The sequence below is a fragment of the Sorex fumeus genome, unplaced genomic scaffold (assembly GCF_029834395.1).
Source record: "Sorex fumeus unplaced genomic scaffold, SorFum_2.1 ptg000003l, whole genome shotgun sequence".
NCBI classification, from domain to species: Eukaryota; Metazoa; Chordata; class Mammalia; order Eulipotyphla; family Soricidae; genus Sorex; species Sorex fumeus.
Genome location: NW_026606060.1, coordinates 5,249,630 through 5,273,150, shown reverse-complemented (window position 1 = coordinate 5,273,150; position 23,521 = coordinate 5,249,630). Strand labels below are relative to the sequence as shown.

The 23,521-nt window shown below is 52.9% G+C and overlaps 1 protein-coding gene across 1 annotated transcript in view; it reads left to right on the top strand.

The window, feature by feature from the left end:
• The window catches only part of EPAS1 (endothelial PAS domain protein 1), a 90,882-nt gene that overhangs the window by 52,917 nt on the left and 14,444 nt on the right, over positions 1 to 23,521 (top strand). The window contains exons 3-7 of the mRNA XM_056114777.1: positions 4,658 to 4,809; positions 5,143 to 5,227; positions 8,724 to 8,842; positions 8,933 to 9,138; positions 22,176 to 22,282. Coding sequence (XP_055970752.1) covers positions 4,658 to 4,809; positions 5,143 to 5,227; positions 8,724 to 8,842; positions 8,933 to 9,138; positions 22,176 to 22,282 — 669 coding nt within the window. The remainder of the gene's footprint in view (positions 1 to 4,657; positions 4,810 to 5,142; positions 5,228 to 8,723; positions 8,843 to 8,932; positions 9,139 to 22,175; positions 22,283 to 23,521) is intronic.

Sequence of the window (23,521 nt, the reverse complement as noted above, 5' to 3'; positions counted from 1 at the left end):
TCGAAGCCTCTTTCAAGAGGAGCCCGCCAGCGGTGGCCAGGGCGAGGTTCACGGTGTCGGGAGGGCGAGAGAGAACCTCCGCAAAGTCAGCCAGTCTGGCACCTCACGGGGAAGCGGGCCACGGGCAGTCAGCTCCACTTTGCCCCCAGAATGGCCATGGCAACCCCCAGCTCTAGACACCCCCCGGTCAGAGCTCCGGGGGAAGTATGACATCTCCAGACAAATGTCAGGGTTTTTATTGGCCCGTTGGCATTTGCTCGGGGAAGACATCAGTCTTCGTTCGTAAGAGACGAGGATTTCCTGGTCACTGAACTACTAAGGGAGCGACATAAAAGGGCAAGAGTAGGGAGTTTTATTAAAGTTTGTCACCATGTCCTTTTCATGCAGGAAAAAAAAAAGGATCAAAAGGGAGAATCATGGAGGCAGGCCCAGCCTCTAGGTTCCTCGTCCCAGGCCTTCACCCCTGCGCTCTCTCCCAGTGCTCTGGCCGGCCGCCCTCCAGAGGGGCCTGCTGGGGTGTCCCGGGCAGGAGAGCAGTCAAGCACAGAACCCCCAACGATGGCACTACGTGCACCTCAGTCTGTGGCCCCAGCCCTGCGCCCCCCTGATGGGAGGTCGAACAAGAGGGAAGATAGGGTGGGCTGTGGAGAGGACAGGGGCTGCGGTGTCAGCTGGTGGCCAGTCAAGGCAAGATCCCCCTTCCTCCCCCCCGCCCCCCGCCACTGTCCTGCAGGCCAGGCCCAGGCAGGGCAGCTGTCACAGGTGGGGGGAGGGGGAGATCTGCCCAGCACAGCCAGCCCGGGACACCACATCAGAGCTACGTTCTGGCGCCCCTGGGGAGGGATGGTCTTAGCTTGGGGGGACGCATCCCAGCCGCCCGCTCACACCACGGGGCCCCCTCCCCTTCTGCCCTGTGGGGTGCCCCCTGCCCCGCGAGGGTGGTGCTGAAGGAAATGAATGGACTCCGGAAAAAGTGCTCCAAACCCTCAGCCCGCGCATATCCTGGCTGTGGAGGGTCATCAAAGCCTGTTTATGGGGCTAATTTTAACATGAAAGGCTGGTGTGGGCTCCCTGGCCTGTGTCTCCAGGGAGCAGACCTGCCCCTCATCCTGGGGGGTGAGGGGAGGAGGCCCAGTGGAGTCTTGAAGACAAAAGCATTAGTGATGGTGGTCTGCTGCCGCGCCCCATCCCCGGGGTATCCCGCCTCCTCCTGCGGTGCCTCCTGGAGGACCAGGGGCCCGCCCCACCAGCCTGGGTCCCCGGAGACCCCGCACCTGCCCAGACCCCCAGGAGCCCCCTCGCATGTGTGAGCGGTGGGGCAGGTGGCTCACTGACACCCCCTCTGTGGCACTCAGGGATGGTGAGGGGTCAGGGTGCAGCCCCTTCCGCCACAGCTGCCCAGTCCCCCGCTTCTCATCTTCGGCTCAGAGGGGCCAGGAGCTGGCCAGGCTTCGGCCAGGATTCCGCACTCCAGGGAGCAGAGTGGTCCCAAGGAAGGAGGCCGGGCTGTCCCACGGCCCCAGGCTGGTGTGTGGCTTCCTCACCCCTGCCTGTGTGATTCCAGAGCCCAGACGTTCTGTTTCCCTCCAAGCTGGCCCTGCCCTGCCTCTCTCCCTTGCTAGGGTCCAGCGGCTGGAGTCAACTTCGCCACCTCCTGGAAGCAGGCAGCCGGGCATGGGTGGAAACCAGCTTGGCTGTGTTGGAACTCTGTTCAAAACAGGAAACTTGAAGCAGAACTATTTCCTCTGGGCCTAGTTAACCCAGTAGGGTTGCCTTGGGACGATTCCAGATTTGGAAGGCAGCGTCGCTATCAAGATCAGAGCAATGGGCTCTCCACACTAGGCCAGAAGTCACGGCACAGGCCTCTGATCCCTGGAGGAGGTGGTTACCTAGGTGGCCAGGGCAGGGGGGTGTTGCCAGTGGTGCCGGATGCTCTCCTGGAGTGTCCCCCAAATAACTCACTGCCCACCATATCCGGAGCCGGCAGTGGGTTCCTCCAGCCTTGCAGCGACTGAGGTAACTTGGAGTTTGGGCAGCAATTCTTAGCTTGTGTCCCTGAGGGCTTGTGTGTTAGAAAAGCACATTCTCACCCCCACTGGGTGCCCTGTATACCCGGCGCTTCTAGAGGAGCTGGCTGGGTCCCACACTTAAGCCGGCACTGAGCCGTGTTGTATCTCGGTACCGGTCACCGCTGTATTCAAGGCCCCGCCAGTCCACCTACCCAGACCCGGGAATCTCAGTCTTCCTGGTGTTCGTGGTGTGTGTCCAAATTCCAAGGCACTCCGGGTCAGTGCAGGTGAGAGCCTGGAGCCCTCACACGCCAGCCGAGGCACGGGTCGGAGCCTGAAGGCCGCTTCAGTCTGCCCAATTCAGCTTTCCCGAGGGGAATCAAGTGTGGTGGCAGCAGCTTCCCGTGATCTCGCTCTCCTGGGCGAGCTGCCACCTCCTGTCCCACCATCTCTGAGCAGTGAAACTCACTAAACTCACTGGCTCTGGTCATTGGCCTGCCCCAGCATGGGCCTGCTCTCAGCCCCTCTGCAGAAATAGCAGCGTCTGCCTCTTCCCTAGGGCTTCTCTGCCCCAGTGTCTAGTAGCCACGGGGTGGGGAAAGGCTCAAGCCCCCTGGTAGGGAAAGTTTCTTGTTTGGGCTCGTGCTTCTTACAGACCAGCGGCCTAGCGCCCGGAGCTGTGCAGGGGAAACCAGAGCTAGATGCCCTGTGCTTTTGCAGAAGTGCCTTCACCCTCATTTCAAAGCGTCCACGTGTCCCTGACAGGCTACCTGGAGAGCTGACTACATTTTTTTTTTTTTAGAAAGTAGAAGAGCTTATTGGAAAGTAGAAGAGGAAGGAAAAGACCTCCCCATGCGGGAAGGAACTTGGCATAGGACTAAGTCCAAATCTGACTTCGTTCCCTGGAAAAGTCTCAATTCAAAAGAACCCTTTTCGTTAGGAGGGTACTAGGGTTCATACGTGACAGATCACTCTCCTCCCTTTGTTATATCAGCCAAGCAAAGCATATGTGAGTTCTTGTTGGTCCAGGAGGGAGCTTTGTAAGTAATTGTGCATTTGGAGTTTAATAAAATAGAGGGAGGGGTGCTGAAATGAAATAATGTGGCCGGGGGTAATAGCCCAGGGCCGGTGCCAGAGGCTTCGTTTGTTGGTCAGTGATAGGAGAAGTTTGGGCTTTACAGAGAGCAGAGAGCACTTACTTGATAATTACTTCAGAGACTGGGCTTGAAGGGACTGCTTTCTGGCCCCTAGTGACACTTTTGCCTGCATGCTGGCACCAGGGAAATCCCTCCTAAGAAACGCACTGAGGACTCATCCAGAACTGGACCCAGGGTCCGGCCCAGTTAGAGAAACGTCTCCTAGCTGCCCTCCTTAGTGCCAGGGGCTGGGGCCTTACTCAGCCAGAAGCACATTCACCCAACTGCTTCTAGAAGCCCCTTTGGTTTCCATGCTTTCGAGTGAAGTCCCCACTCTTCTGAGTCCCCTCAAGTGACCTCTTGAAATCATTAACTCTGCCGCCTGCGAGCACCCCCACCCTGCCCGCCATGCTGTCCCTCTAAACCCCGGAGCCCCTCCTGATGTCTTCCTTCCGTCTCCTGAACCCATGGCCCTTGTGTCACTTGCGTCTTCGCTGCATTTGCCTCTCTGTGCTGCAGAGAGCAGAGTGCTTTTTCTTTTTCTTCGGGCTTCTTCTTGAGGTGCTCCCAAGCAGTGCTCAGCGGTCTGGAGGAGCCTCCTATCAATACTCGGTCAACTGAACCAGTGGTCATTGCTTGGATCCAACGACGTGGTGCTACTTGGGCCCTCAGGTGTCAAGGGCCCCCACCCCAAGGCCACCTCAGTTGTGTTCAGGGGCCTCTGGGACAATAGGGATTGAAATTGGGTCGAGCACTTGCAAGACGTACACCCTGGTCCCATCCTGCCTCCCTGACCCCTCTCCGGGTCCAAGCAGCCTGAGAGCAAGATTTACATCCTGGCCGGAGCAGAGGAAGAAAGGAATTGATAGTGATTGATACCACATTAGGCGTTTTTCATACCTATTTGATTCTGATGACTCCAAGCAGTAGGAATTATTGTTTCCCCATTAAGCTGATAGAGAACCTGATGTCAAAAGGACGGTTGCCCAGCTGCCGCCGACTCAACAGCGCCTCTACCGAGACAGATGCTGTGTTTCCTTGCTCCATAGTTTCCGTTTGTGAAGAGTGAGATTTCTGGGTCCAGCTGCCTGGTTTGCTCACTCCAGCCTTTGTAAACGTGGGCAAGTGATGTGCTCTCGCCCAACCCCAGCTTCCAGAGTATACAAAGGGTGGTCCCCCATCTTGGGTATGGTGGATGAGCGTTCAGGGCAGTGGCCTGGTCAGTGGTCACTCCCAGTGGCACCGGGAACGGTCTTTCCCCCACTCCTGTACTGGCCCCACAGCACCAGTCCCCACCATCACCACTCTCCTGGCTCCCTGCTCGCAGGGTCCACTCCGGGCTGTCCCCACCAGATGCCAGTGTGGGGCTGTATGGTGGACACTTAGGGAAACAGCAGCATGCATTTCCAGAAAAGTCCTCCTGACGCCTCGAAGCCACCCTGACGGACATCTGTCTGTCTCTTCAGTCACGTCCTTGCCCGCGATGCGACTCCCCCAACCCTCTCTTTCCAGTTTGCTCTGAAAATGAGTCTGAAGCCGAGGCCGACCAGCAGATGGACAACCTCTACCTGAAAGCCTTGGAGGGCTTCCTCGCCGTGGTCACGCAGGACGGAGACATGATCTTCCTGTCGGAGAACATCAGCAAGTTCATGGGACTCACACAGGTGACGCCCCTGGGGCTCTTCCCCTCTGGGAGTAGAAACTGGGGGAGGGGGCGGGCTGGGCAGCCCTCCTGACCACTCCCCGCCAGCACCCACGCTGTGACCCTCTCTGACCCTGGGCTACAAACAGGTCCCCCTCCCCTGCAACTGGCTATGGGCATTGTAGGCCGCCATCCCAATATTCAATGGACACGGTCAGAGTCCCAGGAGCCCAGTCTGTCCCTCTCTGTGTCCAGGGGCCATGTCCTGAGTTGGGGGCAAGCAACTCTCCAGGTCTGGAAGCTGGCCCGGCTTTTGTGGCCCACGTCATGGACCCTGACCTTCCTTTTAAAATAGGTGGAGCTGACCGGCCACAGTATCTTTGACTTCACCCACCCCTGTGACCACGAGGAGATCCGGGAGAACCTGAGTCTCAAAAACGGTATGGGGGCCTGCACGGTGCCCATTTCCTGCCTTCTACTCCAGCAGGGAGGGGGCCCATGTCACTCCGTGTGAGTATGGAGAGACGCACCCGGCCGTCAAGAGCCTGGCAGAGCCCATGAGATTGGTGTGGGGGGGGGGAGGGGGGAGAGCGGGTGGTAGATGCTGCAGGGTCTGCCAGGCCCTCACTGTCTTCAGGACTCATGTCCCCAAGCACCAGGCCGGGGGTCTGGTTCTCCACCCCTACTACAGCCGGCTCCTCTGTGCCCTGGGCTGTGGTCACAGCTGGCCCAGATGGTGTGCCCCTGAAGGCATCCTCTTCCCCACTCTGCCTCTGCAGGAAGTTGATTTGCACCCCACTGTCTCAGCTGGATTGCCCGGTGTCTGGGGACTGGGGGCTGGTGGGATGATCAGGGAAAACACACACACACACACACACACACACACACATGCACGCATGCACGCGCACATACATACACACTCATGCACCCACACACGCAAGCACACATGCACGCACACACCTCTGGGAGCTTGTGGCCAGTGGCTTGAGGCTGGGACCCCAGTACCCTCCTCCCCTCTTGCTGTATTCCAGGAAGACTGACCTCTCACCTGGCTCGGGGTGGGGGGTCTGAAGTACCAGCAGAGGCTGCCGAGTCCTGGAACAGGCACAACACACTCCTCCCGTTCCTGGTGGCTCTGGTGGGCTGTGGGCAGCCCCGGTTCATGTAGGAGACCATCTGGAGGTGTGACTTATCGGGGCCACATTTGAAGACTAATAATCTTGGGAGTCCAAGAAATGAATGGGGTCCCAAGTTATATGTTTGGGGCCAGGGGCGGCGGGGCTGGGGAGGGCAGGGGGAACAGGAGGTCAGCGTATGCCAGTGGATGGTTGAGCCCCTGCAAATGGGAGGCACTTTATAATGACCGTGGGGACCACTATTTGTCTCCTGGGCCTGAGCTATTCAAACAGAGAGGCCTGGACGGGCTACTGAGGTCAGGTGCTATAGGCAGAAGTGAAGAGAAGTTCAAAGCTTGGTGATTCTTAGGGTCTCACATGGGCCTGAGATTCAGCCCTTACCCTGAGGTTGACATCTGCTAAGCATTGACCGCATGGCATTACCTCGGGGGGTAGTCAGGATGCTTGTTCATCCTGGATGACAGAGGCCCAGAGCGGTACCCACGGTGTGGCTGTTGTTCCCACACAGGCAGCCAGACGCTCCTGGCCTGACCTCACCTGGGTTCCAAGTCTGCCTGCAGTGCTGCTCCACAGAGGCCAACACTGCCCCCTGCCCACCCTCCCAGCCTGCTCCCACCTGCCATCCCACCTGGAGACCGCGGCCCCCGGCTCCTGGCAGGCACAGTCAGACTCTGGGCCGTCCTGGTCCTGGTTGTGTTTCTGAAGAAGCTCTGCTTGTTTCCGTGGGCACGGGCCCACCGCACTCTCGGGTCCCTTTCTAAAGTAGGCACTTGCTGCAACACCTCTGCTCTCCACAGAATCTGATCCCCAGGGTTCAGACTCCGTCCACCTAGCCATGGACTCTAGTCTCAGACTGACTGTGTGACCTACGCCCAGGCACTGCATTGCTCTGGCCCTAAGAGTCTGTTTTTTCAAAATTAGGGTCCTGGACCAGGGGAATAGAGAGGTAGTATCGTGGGTAGGGGGGAGGGAGAGGTAATACAGTGGTTAGGGTTCTTTTCTTGCCTGCAGCTGACTTGGATTTGATCCCTGGCATCCCATGTGGTCCCCTGAGACCACCAAGCCGTGATCCTGAATGCAGAGCCAGGAGTAAGCCCTGAGTACCTTTGGGTATGACCCACCAAAACAAAACAAAACAACAAAGAAGGTGCCAGACCTGGCAAAGCCTTGGACCAACCAGCCCTCGAGCAGCAGCATTCACAGCCCAGGGACTCAGATTTTCTGAGTAGAACTTTAGCTCCCCCGGTCCCTGCCAAGGACAAAGGCCTGTGACTCGCTGAATCGGCAGATCTTTGTCCAGGGTGCCAGTCTATGGACCCACAATCTGAAAGCCCAAGCATACGGGTGAACTCCCAGAGAAAGATAAGGCCAGGAGGCTGATTGTGGCAGGCTTTGAAGGCTAAGGGAGGGCCGCGAACTTTATCCTCTAGACAGAGGGAAACTCTGAAGGGTTTTTGAGCAGGGGTGGGGTAGTCTGACTGGAATTAAAATTAAAAAGATGAGTCAAATGGCAGAATGGGGAGAACCCAGAGGTTAGCAAGTTAGAACCCAAACCCACAGACACCTCTGGGTCCCTCGAGGTGACTCCTCTTGATGTGAGTTCAGACTCCCAGATCTGGGAGAGTCTTAGGTCAAGCAAACCTCACCAACGTAAGTTAAAATGGTGAGAAACAGGCAGGTTTGGGAGAGAGAGCTTATAATCATGACGGAGGAAGAATCTCTCAGATCAGAGATAGAGAGAGGGCCAGAGAGAGAGTGCAGTGGGTAGGGCGCTTGTCTTGCACACAAGCAACTGGTGCTCGATCCCCAGAATCTCATATGGGCCTCTGAATACTGCCAGGAGGGATCCCTGAGTACAGAACCAGTGCCACTGCTGGGTGTGGCCCCAAAACCAAACCAAAACAAACAAACAAAATAAGCAAAAGAGTTGAAACTACTTGTTTCATCCCTTAGTGATACCTCCCCAGAGGTCCATTCGAAGAGGCCATGGCTCATTGAACACACAGCCCTTGGGGGCCTGTCCAGTGGGGGCATGCTTGGGGGGAGGGACATGAGCGTTTGAAACCAGGATCTGGTCTTAGATGACACTGGGCTGCACGAGGAAGGCTTACATTGGCAAGGATGGTGTGGGCACAACTTATACATGGGCACAGAGGACGTGACTGGTACTCACTGTACCCATTATTGCTGTTTGGGAAATGCGGGGAAAGTTCTGAATGGGCAAGTTATACGGGATTATAAGGAGCCACAAGGGGGGTTATTTCGCCCTGCCTGAGAAGGGTCACATCGTCCGGGCTGAGTCCATCTTCAGAGCAGACTTATTCACCAAGAGCCGTGAGCTCTAGATCTCTCTAGAGCTTTGACATGTGTTGATTCAGGGAGGGAGTGGATGGTTCCTTGTCCTGAATGCAGCCACTGCAGATGGCAAAGAGGAGCGCTGGAATTCTGCAGGGTGGGAAGCGAGAGGAGACCATGGTGTCTGTGGGACACATCTCACTGCAGTTCTTCCTTTGGAATCGCTGTGATTTCACCAGACTGTCCTGGGATTCCTGCTCGGAGCCTGGGCCTGATCAGGGGGCTTCTGCAGAGCCTGTCCCAGTGTCCATTGCCCGGAGGCCCTAAAGTGGGCAAAGCCTTGTGCTCAGGACATTGGGGGAGAGGTCAGGGGACATTCCCAAGAGCACAGTGCCTGGGCAGTGAGGATTGGGCATTGCCCAGGAAGACTCTTAAGTGGGTGCCCATCTGCCGAATAGAACCTTAAAACCAAATCAAGAGGTCGCCTGCACCCCTTCCTCCCCAGGCTCTGGCTTTGGGAAGAAAAGCAAAGACATGTCCACGGAGCGGGACTTCTTCATGCGGATGAAGTGCACGGTCACCAACAGAGGCCGGACGGTCAACCTCAAATCAGCCACCTGGAAGGTCGGAGGGCAGGGCCGGGGCTGGCTCTCTGGGTGGGGAGTGGGAGGTCCCGCCCCTCGGGCCGGATCTGACTGCCCAGCCGGCTTCCAGGTCCTGCACTGCACTGGCCAGGTGAAGGTGTACAGCAGCGGGCCCCCGCACAGCAGCGTGTGCGGCTACAAGGAGCCACTGCTGTCCTGCCTCATCATGATGTGCGAGCCCATCCAGCACCCCTCCCACATGGACATCCCCCTGGACAGCAGGACCTTCCTCAGCCGCCACAGCATGGACATGAAGTTCACCTACTGCGACGACAGGTGGGCTGCGGGGGGTGTGCGAGAGAGAGAGAGAGAGAGAGAGAGAGAGAGAGAGTGTGCTCGTGCCTGGCCCAGGTAGGGACCGGAGTGTAAAGCAGTGCCGTGTGTGTGTGTGTGTGTGTGTGTGTGTGTGTGTGTGCTTGTGCTTGTGCCTGGCCCAGGTAGAAACCAGAGTGTAAATCAGTGCTGTGTGTGTATGAGTATGTGTGTGAATGTGTGAGTGTGTGAGTGTGTGTGTGCTCGTACCTGGCACAGGTAGGAACCAGAGTGTAAAGCAGTGCTGTGTGTGTGTGTGTGAGTATGTGTGTGAGTGTGTGACTGTGTGTGTGCTTGTGCCTGGCTGGGTAAGGATAAGAGTATAAGGCCGTACCATGTGTGTGTGAGTGTATGAGTGTTTGTGTGAGTATGTGTCTGAGTGTGGAGTGTGTGAGTGTTTGTGGGTGTGCTTGTGCCTGCTGGGGAGGGACCAAGTATAAAGCAGAACCATGTGTGTGAGTGTGTGTGTGAGTGTGTGTGTGAGTGTGTGTGTGTGTGTGTGTGTGTGTGCTCGTGCCTGGCTGGGTAGGGACCAGAGTATAAGGCAGTGTCATATGTGTGAGTGTGTGTGTGTGTGTGTGTGTGTGTGTCTGTGTGTGCTCGCCAGTACAGCCACACTTGGAGGCACGTTTGGAGTGGCTGTGTCCTACTGACTGCCGCCGTGTATTCATCCTCCTCCATTGGCATATCAGGCTCCTGAGGGAGTTCCGGCCGACTCCCCTCCCAGGGGTGAGAGCCTAAGACCCCCTCCCCATCCCCACCAGTACTCTCAACTCAGCGGCCAGCTGGCGTTTCTGGCCTGCCTGGAAGCTGCCTGGTCTCTCTCTCCTCTGCTGCTTTCGGCCTCTGCTCCTCTGCGTCAGCCCTGTTCCAGCCACTCTCCAGCAGAGTTTTGAAGGCTTGGTGGGGGGTGGGGGGTGGGGGAGCTGAGCCAGACTGTGGCCCCCAAAGCCAGGCCCGCCCGGAATCCTCTCAGGAGACTGAGCTGTTCAGAGCATTGCGCCTGGGTTTCAATTAGCAAATGCCCAACGTCGGCTCCTTCTCTCTCTCTGCGTCGCTTCTTTGCTAATGCTGTTGATCGAGTGTTAAAACTGTACATGACACTGGCTGCATCCTTGCTAGCTCTGAGCTGGAGGGGAGGTGGAAATAGGTGGGGTCATCGAGGCGGGGATGTGGAAGCCCACAGTTCCCGACCTGCCTGCTGCCTCACCTCTGACCTTTCCTTTGTGTCTGGTGTTGAGGGGGCTGGGACAGGGAAATAGACGGTAAAAGCTGAGGGTGGTGGGGAGCCTTCTGGTGCCCAGGGCCATTTTGATATTTAGAGCATCACTCACAGGCCACACAACACAGGCAAGCAGGCCTGGGGCAGCTGATGAGAAGCATGTGTGTCCTGTCATGTCCTGGGGACAGACCTCATAAACAATGGGCCAGGTGTTCCCTTCCCCTCCCCACCCCTACACACACACACACACACACACACACACACACACACACACACAGTGGCTGTACCAGAGAGCAGAGCCAAGTTAGAAGGAGCCTGCCCGCCTGGGAAGGCCTAGTTCTGATAAACTCTGTGTGGGCAGTAGACTGGAGCAGGCCTGGTGGTGCCCTTCAGGGCTGCCCTCAGCTCTCAGCACTGCTCAGAGGCAGCGTTTTCCTGCCACCATCCTGGTTTTTGTGGTAACTCTGTCACTCCGCCCACTCCTCTCCTTCAGGAACTTCTGAGGGAACCCAAAGCTGCAGCATCCCCTTCTCTCAGAGAGAGAGGACAGTCCTTTCCCAGCCACAGTGCACGGTGAGGGCTGGCTAAGAAAGCTCTTTGCAGACCACAGACGCTGGAACTCAGGGGGATCTGCCCTGGTCTAGGCTCTGTACTCAGGGGCCAAGAGCACATCTGGAAGGCTGAGGGACTAGGGCCTGTGAGGTGAAGGACGGACCCACAACAGGAGATGGTGATGATGTGTCTTGCTTTTGGTTGTGGTGGTAGTGTGGTGATGGTGTTGATGGGGATGAAAGTGGTGGTGGTCATGATGCTAATGGTGATGATGGTGATAGTGTTGGTGATGATGCTGACCATGGTGGTAGTGGTTATGGTGATAATGCTACTGGTGGTGGTGATGGTGAGGATGGTGGTGATGATGGTGGTGATAGTGATAGTGGTAGTGATGGTGAGGATGGTGGTGATGGTGATGGTGGTGAGGAAGGTGGTGAGGATAGTGGTGATGGTGAGGATGGTGGTGATGGTGGTGGTGGTGAGGAAGGTGGTGAGGATAGTGGTGATGGTGAGGATGGTGGTGATAGTGATGGGGGTGGTGATGGTGAGGGTGGTGGTGATGGCTGATGGTGGTGGTGAGGATGGCGGTGAGGACAGTGGTGGTGATGGTGAGGATGGTGGTTCTGGTGGTGGTGATAATTATGGTGGTGGTGGTGGTGGTGAGGATGGTGATGATGTTGGTGGTGAGGATGATGCTGGTGGAGGTGATGACAGTGGTGATGGCGGTGATGATGGTGGTGGTGGTGATTGGAACATCTGATCCAGAGAAATCCATCTTGTGTGTCCAGTCACTGACAGCTGTAGTTTGCATTCAGAGGCACACTCTGGGCAGAGGGCAGTTTAGTACTGTCTCCCCCTACCTCCATAGTATTCTAAGCTGTCCAGGCTCCAGGGCAGGATGGTGCAGGAGGGCCTGCAGGCCGGAAGCTACCTCTGTGCTGTAAATGGTTGTGGGGCCACTGGCTCGTGTGTGGCACAGCACTGAGAAGTGCCCCCGTCTGGGAAAATAACTTCTCGGTCCATGGTCACAGAAATGAAACAAGATTTTTTAAAAAATATATATCTAGATTTTTTTTTCTGGAAGGAAGGCATTCTGATTAAGGGGTTAGAAATATGAACAGGGGCTGGAGCGATAGTGCAATGGGTAGGGCACTTGACCTACAGCAGGTAAGGCAAGCAGCTGACTCAGGTTTGATCCCCAGAGCCCATAGGGTCCCCCCAGCACTGCCAGGAGTGATCCTTGATGCAAAGTCAGGAGTAACCTCTGGGTATCACTGGGGGTGCCACCCCCACCCCCAGCTATGAACAAAGAGGAGACCAAGATACTGAGAAACCATTCTGAGGGAGAATTAACCATAGATTCTCGTAAGTGATAGAATTCTTCAATAATCTCCTTCAAATAACTTGAGGGGTGTTATGAGCCCATAACTTGGAGTGTCTGTCAGGAGAGGAGGAATTTTCTTTCATTTGGGCCACACTTGGTGATGCTTAGGTCTTACCCCTGGCTCTGTGCTCAGGAATCACTCCTGGTGGGAGTCGGAGAAACACAGAGAATGCCGGGATTGAAACTGAGTCAATACCGGCCAAGATAAACGCCCTACGCACTGTGCTATTGCTCTGCCCAATTCCTTTCTCTCTTTTTCTTTGTTAAAAAAAATACCTTAGTATGGATTATAATTGTGTTATTTCATGAATAATTGTAGTTGAGGTAAAATGTTCACGCTAGAGTTAACATTTATGGTTTTAATGTAAAGTTACTCACCTCTACCAGTGTGCCTGTGACCTCCCCCCACCCCCACCACTGTCTTTTGTCACCTCCAGTCCATCTCTCCCCGTCACCTCCCTGCCCCACACCTGGGATTCTGTTTTGTCATTCAGGCCCCCGGGTTTGTTTTCCTTCGGCAGTGTGTGTTCCTCGTTCTGTTCCTCTGTGTATCACAGATGAGTGCGACCATCTGGTGCTTGTGCTTCTCCCTCCGACTTGCCTCCGCGGTTCCACATGGTGGCCCCTAGTTCCATCGGAGTGTGAGCGAACTGTGAGATTTTATCTCTCCTTCTCGCTGCATCAAATCCTAGCGTGTGTCTGCCACGGCTTCTCCTTCCATTCCTTTGTCATCGGACATTTGGGTTGTTTCCATGTCCTGGTATTATACCAAGCACCGCAATAAATGCGGGTGTGCGCCTCCCTTATCTAACTAATGCTTCTGTGTTCTTGGCATCGATGCCAAGCAGTGGAGTCACTGGGTCACAAGGAGGCCTTAGTCTGGGTTTTTTGAGAGCTCCGTGCTGTTTCCCAGAAAGGCTGTACCAGCGACTTTCCCGTGGCAGTGGAGAGGGTCCTTTCTCACCGCACACCCACCCACACTGGGGGCACTTCCGATCTTTTTGGTCTCTGCCGGTGTCACTGGTGGACGAGCACCATGTTGTCATTTTTATTTCCTCTTCCCTGATAATAAGCCATGAGGAGCACTTTGTCATGTGTCGACTGAGTCTCGATGTCCTAGAAGAGGGATTTTTTTTTCTTTTTTAAGCTTAAGACTTTGATCCATCAAGCCTCAAAGTTAAAGTGAAGAGGATGGGGAAAGAATAACTCTGGAAAGGGTCATTTGACACATGCCTTTATTTTTTATCTTGTTTCAAATAAACCCTGGCTCATTTCCTGAAAGTAACGAAGCAGCCTTTCGGTCAGGAGGAAAGGGGCCAGCCTGCAGAGCCGGGAACCTGAGCATGTCGAAAGAAGGGGTGGGCAGCTGGGGGCCGAGCTCCACGACCTTGGCAGGGTGCGCCTCAGCTGGAGGAGCCTGTGACTTGGGGCCTTGTGACTCAGTGTGGGGGTGATGGGGTTCTCATTCCACTGGACACGTTGCATTTTCAGCAAAAGCTCGCCTTTCAAGAAACCTAATTACATGGCCCGAGCTCGGAGCTCACAGCGCCGGGGAGATGAATGCAGAGGCCTTCGGAGGCTTGAGAGGCTGTGCCACACACAAGTTGTGTTTAACTGATTAGGAGATTAGCTCGAAAGGGCAGCGGCGTGGCTCAGCCTTCTATGAAGTGACTGCTTCAAAGCTTTAATCCCTGACTTATTTCTCCATTATTTGATGAGGGCCGAGGTGCAGGGCGGGGCCGGGGGTTAGTTAGAATCGCTTGTTTTATTTTTCTTTGTTGTTATTTATATTTGGGGGCTCCACTCCATGCTCAAGGAGCTTGGGGACCCCTCCCAACTATTTGCAGCCAACCAGGCAGGGGTTCAATGGGAGGGCACGAGGCTGAGGTGCTGAAGGGGCTTCTGTGCTGGGCATTACTCATCTGGGCCACCCAGATGGTGCTTAAGGGGGACCTTGCAGTGCCAGAGATCAAACCAGACCCTATGTGCAAGACAAGTGCTTAACTCTGCAGTCTTTCCAAACCCTCTTGTCACTCTTTGTATCAGCTTGAGAAAATTTTGTTCTCTTTCTCTCACTATCTCCTTTCTGTCATGCCTTCTAATACTATTTCTAACATATTATTATTAATTACCCTCTGAGATGAATACTTTGTACTTTAATCAGGAATTCACTGGCGTTAATGACATCTGACAAACACAAGGAGCCATGATTTTCTACGAGAGGTTCTTTGTCTATAAAGAACATTATAAAGATTCTGATGGAAATTCAAGGGCACACGAAGCCACCAAAACACTCTTTGGAGGGGTTCGTGGTGGGTGACACCCGGTAGTGCTCTGGGGCTACTCCGTCTTCTGTACTCTGGGCTCGGGACTATGCAGAGGCTAGTGCAAGGCAAGTGCCTTAACCCCTATACGTCTCTCCAGCCCTCTACAAAAGCACTTTTAAGTTGGTTTGGTAACACATAATCAAAAAAATAGAAGGGCTGGAGATAAGGAAAGAAGGGGGGAAATGAAAAACAGAAATTAAGAAAGAAAGGCTGACTCTAATCTTAACTTTCAAGATTTCAAAATCTATGCAAATTTAATGACCTGTCCTGAAATCTCTGAAAGGGACTCGAGGGCCAAGGTGTTGCTCAATGCTGTGGTCAGCCTGTGGTAGGGCTTAGGACTGAGCCCCTGATGGGAAAGGGAGCCTGCCTGGTCCGCAACCTTGGTGCTTCTTAAAGGGCCAGAGGCAATTCATGGAGACCAGAAGGGAAGGGAGGTGCATAAAAGGGGCAAAACATGTGGTGAGGGATAACACTGGACTTACAATGATGAGCTTAACTGAATTTAGTCTATTATTAAACTTGTTGATTTTTCGTGATAGGCGCTTCAGACTTACATAATACTATCATGCAATGTTAGTTCCATGTAGAAGGGCTGAAACCACCAGGGAAGCTTTCAAGGCTAGAGCGATAGCACAGCGGTAGGGTGTTTTTGCCTTGCGAGCAGCCTGCCCCGTCGAGCTGGGTTCGATTCCTCCGCCCCTCTCGGAGAACCCGGCAAGCTACCGAGAGTATCTTGCCCGCACGACAAAACCTGGCAAGCTACCCGTGACATATTCAATATGCTAAACACAGTAACAACAAGTCTCAAAAAAAAAAAATGGAGACGTTACTGGGCCCGCTCGAGTAAATCAATGAACAACGGGAGGACAGACAGTGACAGTGTTAGTCCCATGTTAAAAAGTACTAAAACACAAAGGGTCAGAGAGCAATATTGTCTCCTATTACTGATCTGAAGCATAGTTTATACTTATAAAAGAAAATTTGATAGCAGAGTCATACACCAATCCTGTGTCTACATAAAGTGGAATAGTCAGGTCAAAGGAAAATGCCTCAGTCTGCCCGTTTCTGAGTCCGACATTCTACTCTGTTCTTTCACATGTCTCTGTGGCACAGCAGTTTGTATGAGCTCAGCCGCCGTCCCCGTGAGCCACCAGCGGAACATGCGGCTCAGCATGTGAAATACTGTGCGTTGTCTTCTCTGTTTGAGAGGATGCCGAGGCCTCAGGGTTTCCCCAGGAGAAAGAAGCCCCTGAAAGTGAGAGCATTGAGACAGATCCGCTGAAGTGGTCATCCCACAAGAAAGACAAAATTAGTTTCCACATGTTTGAAAATGAAGCTGTTCTTAAGTTCATGTGGGGCTGCCATCTAGCGGCAGAAACGAGCAACAGTGGAAGGACCCTAGCCCTCAGGAAGGAGGGACCAAGGCTGGTGGTCATCCCACTGTGATGTTTAGTTTTATGAGTCTTTCTCTACCTTAGGAATAATCATCAAAGAAGATTGGGATCAGGAACAGTGCCACAGGTATAGAAGGGTTCAAGGCACAGAAACACAGTAACAATTTCAAAATTACAGAGGTTTTGCTGCTAAAGAATTGGAGGACTAGTTCAGCGCCATTGAATTGAGGCAAAAGAGAGTCATACCCTTAGGAGTTATCACCTCGTAAGATATCCTAAATTTCAAATCTAGGGATCAGATTTATGATGAATTACTTTAAGGCAAAGTTGGGAATAGTAAAGATGGTGAAAGGAAGGGGAGAGTTGGAAACATGAAAAGAAGTTAATCGGGAGAGCTGTGTTTTCTATGAGCTGTAAAACACACATAGAATAACTGAGAAGGAAATAGATGTCAAAATAACTGTGAGTAGGAAATAATTCTCAGATAAGTGAATAATAAAAATATAGATATATAGGCAAAAGATTATAGGCATATTGAGAAATATTGAACAAATTATTCTAACTTGTTTTTGAGGGTCCTTCTAATTCCAAGTGATCTGGTGCCAAATCGATAGTTCAGCAGGAAAGGCATTTGCTTGCACACGACCCGGATTCAATCCCCATCACCCCGGGTGGTCCCCCAAGCTGCCTGAAGTGATCCCTGAGAGCAGAGCCAGGAGTCAGCCCTGAGCACCACTGAGTATTGCCCGGAAAAAAAACAAAGAGTCCAAAGCAGCCTGTCTGATAAATGCATCGAGCATAGTTTGAAGTTTAGAGGCGTCTACTACAGATGCTCATGCGGATACACACTTTAGTCTCTGCACATCTAAGAGAATATAGCGTTTCCCTAACTCCAGCATTTGGGGAAATATCCACCTTCTCCTTGTGCACCTGTGTCTCCTCCCAATACAAGCCTCCAGGACCAGCCCTTCTCGAGCCTGAGCAGAGCAAGGAGGGAAGCTCATCTGTCCTCCTTAGCCAGGGCTGCTCCAGACACTCCCTGAAGGAGGAAAACTGACCCATTCTCTTTGGAAATTTTTCTCAGCATTTAATAGGTAGGCCTTACGATTTAGAACTCATCCCCTCGGCCCCATCTGCTTCCCTCTCTTCACAAGTCAGGGCAGATTGCCACCTGCGACTGTTGCGTTTGACCTTCTAGAAGGCCGGGATGGTGTTTGGAGGCCCCAGGCCCCTGGGGCTAGCTGGAGCTGCCTTCCTACCTACAAATGACCCCTACCTGCACTTCCTTGCACTTACCAGGGTGCCCTCCAGGACCCCTGCCCTAGACAGTGGGCTGCTAGATTTCACCTGACCGTGAACATTTAAGAAAAACCCAAGGGAAAAAGAGGGTTGCTGAGAGCAACATGTGGTAAATCTATAACAAGTAGAGCAAGGCATGAAATGCTGAGTGAACAAGTAGACTGGAAATTACTGGGAAATGCTCTATCGGGGTCACAGAGAGAGAGAGAGAGAGAGAGAGAGGTGGGCAGGGAGCCATCCGTCCTGCATGCAGGGACAGTAGAGTGAGTGGGTGAGGTGCTGACCCAGGCTTGGTCCCCAGAACCCCATATGGTCCCCCGAGCCCTGCCAGGGAGTGATCCCTGAGCACAGAAGCAGGACTAAGCGCTGAGCACCACCAGCTGTGGCCCCAAATCAAAACCAAACCGAAACACAGCAACAACAGCAAAATATCATCTCTAAGCCTAGCCAGGAAAACCAAAATAAAGTGAATCGAGTGTTGCCTGTAAATGACGGTTTTGAGAACGAGGGAGGAAGCAAGCAAGCAGGTTTCGGGGGTGACTGCTCTCCTGGCGTTCTCTGGGGAAAAGCAGCTGGTCACCTGCCGACACTTAAAGACCGCTGTCCTCTTAAATCGCTTCAATATTCTTGTTGGCATGATTGATCGACCAGGCAAAGCCTGTGCCTGTCCCCATGGATGGGGCGGGGGTCAGCAGTCAGCCTGCAGGCTGACAGAGGGCGTCACCAGTGGCCTGGGTAGGAAGGCTGGAGGGAGCTGGCTCCAGCCTCTGGCTCTGTGCTCCAGGGAACTGTTTCCTTCTGGTCCTCCACCTCGGGAGCCTGCATGGGGCAGCCCCACTCCATACTGTGAAGGATCAGAAGGACTGATGGAGCAGCACGGGAGGCAATCAAGGCCCAGCGTCCGGCCTGAGCATCTTTCCCGGGGTCCACAGCGCGAGCACAGACCCTTTGACTTGACCCAGGTAGTCATCCTCTGTCCATGCCTTCCCCTCTCTTCTTCTCTATCTCTCTCCAGCTGTTGGCCTATTTCAACTTTTTCTTTTCTTTTCTTTCTTTTTCCCTTAGTTTTTGGTTCACACCCAGCAATGCTCAGAGGTTCCTCCTGGCTCTGCACTCAAAAGTAACTCCTTTTTTCTTGGGAAACCATATGGGATACTGGGGGCCAAATCCACATCTGCCTCATGCCAGTCAAGTTTGGGTGGGTAGTGCTACCCATAGAGCTATCTCTCTGGCCCCTGTCTGTTTCTTTTTCCTACAATATAATGAAGTCATGTCTCTTCTTTTCTGAGTATTAAACACTCCACCTTTTTTTTTCCCCTTTTTTCTCTTCTCCCAAAGCAGAAAAGCCTTACTAAGATGACATTTTTAATGTATGGGTCACTCCAAACTGATTTTTAAAAAAATCCCTCCCCTCACCAGTGGATCAGTGGTCTTTAATTAGAAAGAAAGAAAAAAGTCACTCCCTACCCTTGCCGGAGAAAGCCTCTGAAATGGTGTTATCAGAGCTAGCTCCAGAGACTTCTCTGCAACCCAGAGGTGGAGCAGGGAAGGCTCTCGTTGCCATCCTGTAAACATGCCGGTTCGTTCACCACCACCCCCCCCCCCCACACTGGTCTACGTGCCCGCGCGTGGGGGCAAATGACCATGAGCGTCGAGTTGGGGCTTCCTGCTTGAGTTCCGACAACACAGACGTTCTTCAATTGTGTTTGGGGACTGGGTATCTCCCCGTTTCTACAGTAGTCTGTTTAAAGGAACGAGGGAGACATTAAATATTTATTGTAGTAGGACAAGATAAATGAAGGCGGCTACTGGGAAGAGATTTAGCCAGTCTGAAACTCCAGGTCTGTTTGTTCGCTTCCAAAACATGCCCATTGTGTGCCTTTGAATGGGCGGTACATTAATTAGACAAAAACATATTTCACGGCAAGGCTGACTCTAGTAAATATTTACTTTGGACATCTCAAAGATTCTAATCGCGAAAGAGGATTGAGTTTCTTCAAGGAGTAGGATCAGGTCGTTCCCGGAATCCCCTTTGCCTCATAGAAAATTCTAGACCCACCTAAGAACAGGAGGAGTTTATCTGGCCCATTGTTGGTGGCACCCACCAGCAGGATTCTGATTCCCAGGCAGCTGCCTGGCAGGAAAAGCTCCTTGACTGTAGGAAAGCGCAGCTGGCTTGATCCCTGGGCTCTCTCTTCTCCCCGTCTTTTCCTCAGCTAAGGCACCACTGGGTGCTGGTGTTGCCGTGTTTGCCACAGATAAGCTTAGTGAACTCTCTACTTGGGGTCCGGAGGGGACTGACCCCCCTGATCTGGGACTGGCCGTCTGCACAAGTGAGCTGTTGGGGTTTTGTGGGGGAAAAAGTCTCCGCATTGAGTCAGCTGATACCTAAGCTTCTCCACTCTATTGTGTGATCCCTTGTTGGGCAAAGGCCTTCCCAAACCCCAGGTCTGACCTCTGTAGAGAACTTCCACTTCTCTGCCCACCTGAATTCCAGGCACAGCTGACAGAACGAAGAAAGAATGAATTCAGTGATCATGGACGTGTGTGTGTGTGTGTGTTTGTGATGAATATGCATAGGGGTGTGGTGTGTGTGTGTGGTGTGTATATATGTGTGTGTAGCGTGTGTATGTATGTTTGTGGCATATGTGTGGTGGTGTGTGTGGTATGTAGTATGTATGTGGTATATGTGTGACATGCAGTGTGTGATGTGTATAGTGTCTGTGGTATATGTGGTGTATCTGTGATGAATATGCATGGGGTGTGATGTGTGTATATATGTGTGTAGTGTATGTATGTATGTTTGTGGCATATGTGCAGTGATGTGTGGTATGTGGTATGTATGTGGTATATGTGTGTTTTATATATAGTGTGTGATATGTGCGGTGTCTGTGGTATATGTGGTGTGCGTGTATGTGTGTGTGTGTGTGTGTGTGTGTGTGTGTGTGTGTGTAGCACCAGCAGGCACTGAAACTCTTAGCTTTATTCCAGTAAGAACAGGCTCCTTTGCAGTGGTGGGTGGCCAGGGCTCTGGTTGTCCCCGAAGCCCAAGCAGTGCAAGTCAGCAGTGCAGGAGTTCACTGAGCACTCACTGTTAGGAGGTAAAGCAATTCAAAGTTCAAGGTTGCTAGTCAAGGACACGAGGAGAAGCACACACGATTCCCAGGGTCATCCTGTGCACCTAAACACCAGCCTGCTGGGGGCTGGGAGAATAAAAGCAGTGGTTCAGTAAGTGCCTGACCTGGGCTTGAACCCTGACACCACATGATCCACTGAACACTGCCAGAGGGTGGTCCAAGGCCTCAGCACCCAGGGGCAAGCATCATACATTCCCCGGGCTCTTGCATCCACACAGTTGTCAAGACTCACCTCTGGGGTGCCCAAGTCTCCTGGAGCACTGCCCGGGAGCCCCCTGCCGCCCTAAAGGACACATCCCAAGCAAACCAAAGAGCTTGGAAGAGGAAAGTCAGGCTCTGGGGAATATGGAAGTGACTGAGAGTTTGTCTACTCTCAATGTGGCTGGAATTAGTGAAAGCTGTGGACACTTGCACCAGGAGTGACAGTGTGGAAATGCGATTTTAGGGTGACTTTATCTGATGGGCCTCTGCAGAACCTGCTTGGAAGGGAGACAGAGGAGCCAGGAACCTGGGATGTTGTCGCCACTGTGCTCTCGGGGTCTTCTTCTACCCAGCCACAGGAGAGCAGCCGCGTCCTGGTCACGGGCCTGACCTGACACGGAGCAGGGAGGGTGAAGCATGTCCTGTCACTGCCAGCTCACCATGGGCTGACAGGCAGCGAGCCCCTTAGATGAAAGCTGTGGGAGGCAAAGATGCTGAGAAATCGTATTTAGGTGAAGAGCGAGCGGCTTATCGTCAGCCCGGGCAGGGCTTTGTTTGCTGGAATGACCCCAGGAGAGAGCAGAGGCTTGAGGAACCTGAGGCGTTCCTCACTCAGTGCCCACTGGCCTTTTCTCCACCCACTTCCCGTTCAGTTGGGCATCTTCCTGGAGGAAGAAAGGGGCATTTGGGACATGCAGGTCCCTCCTGTCAAAGCTGCACCATCACCAGAGCATACTGAGGAGGCAGAACCCTATGACAACCTCGAGTCTTCCTCTCAACACCTCCTGACTCCCTCTTTTCCTCAAAGAGAGAGTCTCTCCCAGAAGGCAAATATGATGCCAAGGGGTACCTGAGGCCTTCAGGCAAGGCCTGGAAAGAAGCACCTAGAGAAATACAGGCTTCACACCCATGGGGTTGCCACAGCTCAGGCTCCCTCACTGTTTGTCCCCAAAGGCCCTGTCCATTCTCCCCTGCCTCAGAGCTGCAGAGTGTCCACTATTCACTCATATCACCCTCTACGAGAGCAGCCTTGACCCACATCATCGGGAGGCCCCAGTTTTGGTCCTCACTGTCTCTAGACCCTATGTGGGCATCATGCCAAATTGAGCCTTCCCTGGATCTCGTCGTTTCCTACAAAGTCACCAGGAATTGGGGTTTGGGGTGAGAGATTTCTTCCAGTGATTCTGAAAGGTAGGCTTGTGTGTACAGGGGAGAGAAGTTGGTTCTCCTGGTTAGGCCCGTTTTTCCCCTCCCCAGGATTTCCAGAGGGGCAGAAAGAAGGGCCACTGGGAAGGCTCCCCCTGGTGTTTCACTTATATGGGGTGGGTATGGGGGCCATTAGGGGGTCTGGAGAATGTTTGTGTGTATTTGGTTGAGCATCTGGCTTTGGCTCCCCAAGTCCCTGCTTGAATTCGTGGTCTCTCTCTTCCCAGCAAGCCACTAACCACAGCCCCCCCCCCTTGTTTTTTTTAAAAAATTCAGAATCACAGAACTGGTTGGCTACCACCCTGAGGAGCTGCTTGGTCGCTCAGCCTATGAGTTTTACCATGCCCTGGACTCGGAGAACATGACCAAAAGTCACCAGAATCGTAAGTACCAAGAGTGCCTCTGTGGTTTCTGATGTCTGTGGGATCTGGGGTGTGACTGGGGTGACAGGATAAGGAGACCTGGTAGCTTCCTCCACAGATCACATGTATGTGAGAGGTAAGACTCAGGCCCTGAGTGGTTAGAGGGCCAAGGTGTCACGCAGCCTTCGTGATAGCTTTATGTGAATTAGGTAGGGGCCCATTCACAAGGCGTTCAGATGGAGGTGGCAGGTGGGCTGAATCTCAGCCCCATGCACCCCCTTCACCCCAATACTCTCCTGCAGTCAACAGTCAGTCTGATTCTGCAGAGGGTCCCTGTTAAGAGTGTTACAAGACAGCATGTATTCCACGTGGGTATTTGTCGTAGACAAAAAGCCTAGGGGAGTCACTGGAGGGAAACCTAAGGAAGTTGAAAAGGGGAGGATGGAGCACTTTAGTTGAACTCCTGAAGAAAGGGGAGAAGTGAGCTCTTAACAGAGGGAAGGCCGTGTGCCACTAACGTAGTAGTGTTAGGGTTGGCCATAGTCTCCGAGAGTTGGCTTGCTGACTCAAGACAATCACTGGGAAGAGGCACGAGGGCACTCCAGAGAGGCGTGTGAAACCTGTGTTTTGCAGTTGGAAAGAAAATTCTGATTTTGAAGGATTCTTAAGGATTCTTTTCTCAAGGAAATTCACATGAAACCAACAGAGTACTTGGATTGTGTCTAATGCACTGGTAGAGCTGAATGTTTTACAATTCCACTTTAATAACATTTAAATAGCCACAGTGGCCTAGTGGCTACTAGATATGGGAATTCTAGTGCATTCACTTGTCACCAGTGAAGATTTCCCATTTGCTACTGTTACAAGATAATTTTCTAGAATCCACACAGCCCAGAAACATGCAAGTCTCCAACCCTGAATTTTCTCTTTTTAGGAAACTTAGAAAATAATAGGAATGATCCCTTCCCTGATATCATTTCTGACAGAGGAGGGCTTTGGCAACAAACTGGTTCATACTGTTAGCCTCTGGATCCAACAGTGTTTGGTAGAGTGTATTCACTGCATCAATAAAAAACTAAAGTACACACTTAAAAAATGTGTTTGGAAAAGAATGCCTCCAAGTAATTGGCCACAATGCTGCATCAGAGTTGAGAGCATCATAGAAAGATAAATAGTAGGAAAGATGAGGGTCAGAGCCATAGTACAGCAGGTAGGAGACTTGTCTTGCATGCAGTCGACCTGGGTTCGATCCTCAGCATC